Raw genomic sequence first — 6,131 nt, forward strand, 5'->3', positions numbered from 1 at the left:
GTACCCATTGCCGGACCCACTCCTCCGGGAGACAGAAATTCATCCATGGAGATAGTTCTCATGCCACGGGAAGCAGCCTCATGGGAAGTGGCATCGTGACAGGGGCTTTTCATAGGTTATTTCGTGGCATTTTAAGCACAGACCGTGAGGTCGCTGCTGCTTCCATGCCCATATCGCAGATAACAAACTCAAGACTCAAAGGAGGGCTCAATAACTTCCCCAAGATCTCCAGGTAGTTAGTAGCAGAGCTGGGCTCAAACCCGAGTTTGCCTGATGCCAAAGCTCGTCCACTTTTCCATGCCCAGTGAGGGGCGCTCCCCTGGCCTCTGACAGTGGCAGCTGCCAGCGAGCCCTCTCTCCTCGCCTCGGGGACCCTCTCTGGCTGTCACTGTGTCGGGCCCACATTAACCAAGTTTCCTCCTTCCCCGTTTCTCAGGAGAGCTATGTTCAGGCGGCTTCAGATGCCTCGAGAGGTGAGCCCCCCCTCACTCGGACCTTGCCCTCCTTCCCTCCCCTTCTGCATCCGTTTAGTCTAAGAGGCTCTCGACACTCGCAGGAATGACCGATTGTATAAATGCCATCCTGGGCATTGTAGGTGGGGCTTCAGATGTACCATCCTTATGTGAAAGGAGAGCTCCAGAAAAGCCATCCCTAAGTCACGTTTTTTACATGTTAAATATGCTGGGGCAGCTTCTTTGCTTAGAAGGTTGCTTCCAGAAATCCTTTTGTCACGGTAAGGACACAGCCAGTTTGTTGGAAGTTTGGATATGTTCATATGGGATGGCGGGGGGAGAGGGCTGGTTCCCATAACCAGGGCATCAGCCTGGTCCACTCTGTGGGGACCGGGCTTCCTGAGGGGAAGACGGTGGCACTATTTCATTCCACAGACACTAGGAGGAATAAACATACCTCAACGCTGGCCATGGAGTGCCTCAAGTTCTGAGAGAACTTAGGCTTAAGAGCACGATCAAAATGGAAACACCTCTCCTGGCTGCATTTTTTTTTTGCGGTACGCGGGCCTACTCACTGTTGTGGCCTCTCCCGTTGCGGAGCGCAGGCTCCGGACGCGCAGGCTCAGCGGCCATGGCTCACGGGCTCACGGGCTCACGGGCTCAGACGCTCCGCGGCATGCGGGATCTTCCCGGACCGGGGCACGAACCCATGTCCGCTGCATCGGCAGGCGGACTCTCAACCACTGCGCCACCAGGGAAGCCCGTCTCCTGGCTGCAGTTTTAGGGCTATAATATTCAGAATGAAGGGGGTTCTCCTCCGCATAGGTCTGTGTTGGGGTTTGATTTGGTCACTTTTTTTTAAGGAGAAACAGAGATAGTCTGGAGTGAGTTCAGAAGGGAGGGACACAGCTGGAAAGGGGACTGGAAACACATCCTGTGAAGAGCAGGGAAGTGGCAATATTTAGCTCAGAGAAGGAACTCCCAGGTGGGACAGGGAGCTGCCTTCAAATACCTAAAAGGCTGTCACAGGGAAGAAGGATTGGATTTCATCTCACGGGTTCCAGGGCTAGACTCAAGACAAAAGGGCCAAGTTATGTTTCAGGTGGGAGGAGGGCAGGGCTCTCCGAAGGAGCTGTCTGCCTTGAGAAGGAAGGAGCTCCCGGACTGCTAGCAGTATGCAAGCACCAGCTGGATGAGCCTTTGGCAGGGACCACTGAGCCAAGACTGGAGAGTCAGGGATTAGCCAAGATGACCCTCAGGCTCCCTTCCGACCCTGAGACTGTAATTCTTACCGCCTCCCTAACAAAGGGGAGCCTTGGACCAGATAGTCTGCATGGATGCATACTGTCCAAGGAAGGCACAGAACCCCTGCAGCTGGGGGCAGCGGTGGGGGAGGGGAAGGTGGTCTGTAGCCCGGCCCCCTGAGGCCTTGCCTGTCCCCCTTGTTAGCCATCGACATCAACTCCTCGGACATCAAGGCTCTGTACCGGCGATGCCAGGCACTGGAGCACCTGGGGAAGTTGGCCCAGGCCTTCAAGGATGTGCAGTGCTGTGCCACCCTGGAGCCACGGAACCAGAACTTCCAGGAGAGGCTGAGGAGGCTCAACACCAGCATCCAGGAGAAGGTGAGCCGGACCCCTGCGCATAGGCCTTGGCTGCCTCTCCCCATTCCTAGCAGGGACCAGTTAGGGGAGCGGGACATCAGGCAGGGCTGGCATACCTCCACACCCTTGGATGGAGTGGTCACGTGACACAGAACAGCCGGGCAGGTGCACCTATCTGTGAGTGATCAGAGATGCCGTGATGCTTGCTCGAGGGTGCAAGCCAGCCAGGACTAGAACACCAGTCTTTTACATTCCAGACGGAGGCTTTTTAAAAAATTGCAACTCAGTATGTCTGCACCATGATCTTCCTCTCTGGGAGGACAAAGGCAGCAGGAGAAACCTAGGAACTGGGGGCAGGGTATTTCTGGGGAATGGAGGACAGCCAGGAACCAGTAGGAACAGGGAATCTTTTCTAGGAAAATGGAGTGGGGTCGGGAGAACGTGGACCAGAGATGAGGAATCCTGCACCCTAGTACTGCCTTAGCTACCAATCTTCTGAGGGACCCCTTGGGGTTTTGCTTTCCCCACTGTAAGAGCGGGAAGGTAACTGACCACGCAGCTCCTTGCTCCAAGACACAGTAACTTCTTTGTGCCTGGGGCAGCCCCACGGTGGGACCACGTCGTACTGTCCAGAGTGCAGACTCAAGGGCTGACAAAATACAGACTAAGGAGTGATGGAAATAGGTGGCACCGTAGACCAGCAGAAAAAAGCAGTGGGAGGTACAGAAGGAGCTGGCAAGATGGGGGATGATGGATTGGTTAGGTCACTTTATGAAAGCTTCAGAGCACTGGGGTTGGAGAGTGAGGGATGAGACATTCAAAAATAATGGTTTTAATTTGCTTGAAAAGGTACTTAGAAACTGCTTCAGGTTTCCGATCCTGGAGATATATTTCTGTTTTAGCCCATATATATTTTTTAAAATTTATTTTATTTATTTATTTTTGGCCACGTTGGGTCTTCGTTGCTGCAAGCGGGCTTTCTCTAGTCGCGGCGAGCAGGGGCTACTCTTCATTGCAGTGCGCGGGCTTCTCACTGCGGTGGCTTCTTGTTGCGGAGCATGGGCTCTAGGCGCATGGGCTTCAGTAGTTGTGGCGCGCGGGCTTCAGTAGTTGTGGTGCGCAGGCTTCTTTCGTTGCAGAACACAGGCTCTAGGCATGCAGGCTTCAGTAGTTGCAGCACAGGGGCTCAGTAGTTGTGGCTCACGGGCTCTAGAGCGCAGGCTCAGTAGTTGTGGCGCACCGGCTTAGTTGTTCCGCGGCATGTGGGACCTTCCCGGACCAGGGCTTGACCCCGTGTCCCCTCCATTGGCAGGTGGATTCTTAACCACTGCGCCACCAGGGAGGCCCTTTAGCCCATATTAAAATGTCTAATAGCTAATTGTTTACTAGGCTTCAAAACTGGGGGGCGCACGGGCTTCAGTAGTTGTGGCGCGCGGGCTTCAGTAGTTGTGGCGCGCGGGCTTCAGTAGTTGTGGTGCGCAGGCTTCTTTCGTTGCAGAACACAGGCTCTAGGCATGCAGGCTTCAGTAGTTGCAGCACAGGGGCTCAGTAGTTGTGGCTCACGGGCTCTAGAGCGCAGGCTCAGTAGTTGTGGCGCACCGGCTTAGTTGTTCCGCGGCATGTGGGACCTTCCCGGACCAGGGCTTGACCCCGTGTCCCCTCCATTGGCAGGCAGATTCTTAACCACTGCGCCACCAGGGAGGCCCTTTAGCCCATATTAAAATGTCTAATAGCTAATTGTTTACTAGGCTTCAAAACTGGGGTGATGATCCTTTGCCTTGCAAGACTTGTGAAGACCAAATGGGATGGTGAATGTAACTAGACTGTCAGCTTTGTGGCGCAAGGACTTGACTTTGTTCTCCATTCTATACAGTGTCTGACTCGTAGTAGTTGTTCAGTAAATGTTTGCTGAATGAATGAATGATGGAGGGAGACAGGAAGCTATTAATTGAGATGAACTTTATGTGGAGCCGACTGGAATGACGGGGATCCCTGCCTGCCTTCCTCCCCACTCCCTCCTCTCTCCTCAGCTCCGTGTGCAGTTCTCCACAGACTCGAGGGTACAGAAGATGTTTGAGATCCTCCTGGACGGAAACAGTGAAGCTGATAAGCTGGAGAAGGTGGGTGCTGGGCCGGCAGCAGGTGCTCTTGGGACCTGCCAGGTAACTGTACTTCCGCAGTTGGGATGACAGACTCTGCTCCTGTGTCTGGGCGGTAACGCCGCTGACAGGTTGCAGGCCAAGGAGGAGGCTCCTTGGAGAAAGTAAACAAAATTGATTTTGATATTTTAAAACATCGCATTAAATACAAATTTATTAAATGCATTGCATTTACAAATTTATTAAACTTATTTACATATTACATACAAATTTATTAAATGCATTGCATTTATCTTGATTACAGAGGTTTTTGGTGCCCCATAAGTTTTGCACCCAAAGTGTCTTTCTTGCCTCATCCTACTTTTGGCCCTGAGAAACAATGACACAAAAAAATAATGTTTTATTCCATTTCAAAACATTGCAACAAGTCATTCTGAAATATGAAACTCTTTATTCAGAATACCATCCTCTTAGCCAAATTTGCTGCATTTAAAAAATGTTTCTAGGGACTTCCCTTGTGGTCCAGTGGTTAAGACTGCGCTCCCAATGCAGGGTGCCCAGGTTCAATCCCTGGTCAGGGAACTAGATCCCACATGCGTGCCACAACTAAAAGAGTTCGCGTGCCACAACTAAGGAGCCCATGTGCCGCAACTAATAAGCCGGTGAGCCCCAACTAAGGAACCCCCCTGCCGCAACTAAGACGCAGTGCAACCAAATAAATTAATTAATTAAATAAATTTTAAAAAATAAAATGTTTCTAGTCCTTCAGAGGAAAAAAAAAAGAATATCTGAATATTTATAAGAACTTGGCAGACAATGCCTGGGGAATTTTTGTTAGTTTAATGGTCAGTAAGTCCATATAATATGCAGCTATCTTTTATAGCAAACTCTTAAGAGGACTTGAGTCGTTATAGATAAAAGTGGTTCGAGAAGTACAAAGCCCTTGACTGACAGAGCGATGACGGTTCAGCTCATGCTTGCCTGGAATTCTCTAATCAGCCTCCCTACCTATTTGTCTACCTCCTCCTTTTCCTGCCTCATGAGTTCCTTGCCCAACCCCAGGGTCTCAGGTCCTGTTCAAGCCCTCCTCTCCAGATCTGGGGCCTTTTAAGGAATTTTGATCCTCAGTTGGTTGCCTGTGGTTAAGGAGGGCCGACTGTACTACGCCATTTTATATAAGGGACTTGAGCATCCGTGGATTTTGTTATCCGCGGGGGTCCTGGAAAAAAAATCCCCTGCAGATACTGAGGGATGACTGTATATATATCCTCAAGGTGGAAGGCTTTGGGGTGGGAAGACACTTGAAAACCCAGCTCAACTGTCTATTTTTACAGACAGGAATCTGGGGCCCAGAGAGGTGCTATGACTTGCCCAAGGTCACACAGCTAGCATGTGGCAGAATCAGCACTCAAACCCAGGGCTTTCAAATCCCATCTTGTGCTCTCTGCCCACAACCTTCAACCTTCCTGAGAACCCCCTGCAACTTCAGATTTCCCTAAACAGATAAACGAACAAACAATGCCAAAACCATATTCGAAGAACATTTGTAATGGAAAAATAATTTCCCACGTGAAATCACTTCACTTCTGTTAGAAGATAAACTGAGACATATAAAAATTCTAAGAATTTATTTGAGCAAAATCCGTTTGAATTGAGCAGCGCGAAAACAGAAGTGGTCAGGGGTACTCCACCGACAGGAGCTAGGAAAAAGACTTTTATAGAAAAGAGGTGGAAGCAAAACAAGGGAATTATTTGATTGGCTATAGCTGAAGCAGTTGCATTATTTGGGAATGGCTCGTTAGCTGTTTGTGACTGGTCATCCTTAAGGTTTGATTTCTTAACCTTGAGGCAATACAGGGTTAGGTTTTGCTTTGTTTTGTGGGTTTTTTTTTTTTTTTTTTTTTTTGCGGTACGCGGGCCTCTCACTGTTGTGGCCTCTCCCGTTGCGGAGCACAGGCTCTGGACGCGCAGGCTCA

General features: G+C 50.4%; 1 protein-coding gene across 4 annotated transcripts in view; it reads left to right on the forward strand.

Moving 5' to 3' along the window:
- Positions 1-6,131, forward strand: part of UNC45B (unc-45 myosin chaperone B) — a 32,582-nt gene that overhangs the window by 1,100 nt on the left and 25,351 nt on the right. For all 4 annotated transcript variants that reach the window (XM_028484954.2, XM_007105572.4, XM_028484956.1 and 1 more), the window contains 3 exons: positions 437-473; positions 1,902-2,077; positions 4,087-4,176. In XM_028484954.2, the coding sequence (XP_028340755.1) occupies positions 437-473; positions 1,902-2,077; positions 4,087-4,176 (303 nt within the window). The remainder of the gene's footprint in view (positions 1-436; positions 474-1,901; positions 2,078-4,086; positions 4,177-6,131) is intronic.

This window comes from Physeter macrocephalus, unplaced genomic scaffold, assembly GCF_002837175.3.
Source record: "Physeter macrocephalus isolate SW-GA unplaced genomic scaffold, ASM283717v5 random_304, whole genome shotgun sequence".
Taxonomy (NCBI): Eukaryota; Metazoa; Chordata; class Mammalia; order Artiodactyla; family Physeteridae; genus Physeter; species Physeter macrocephalus.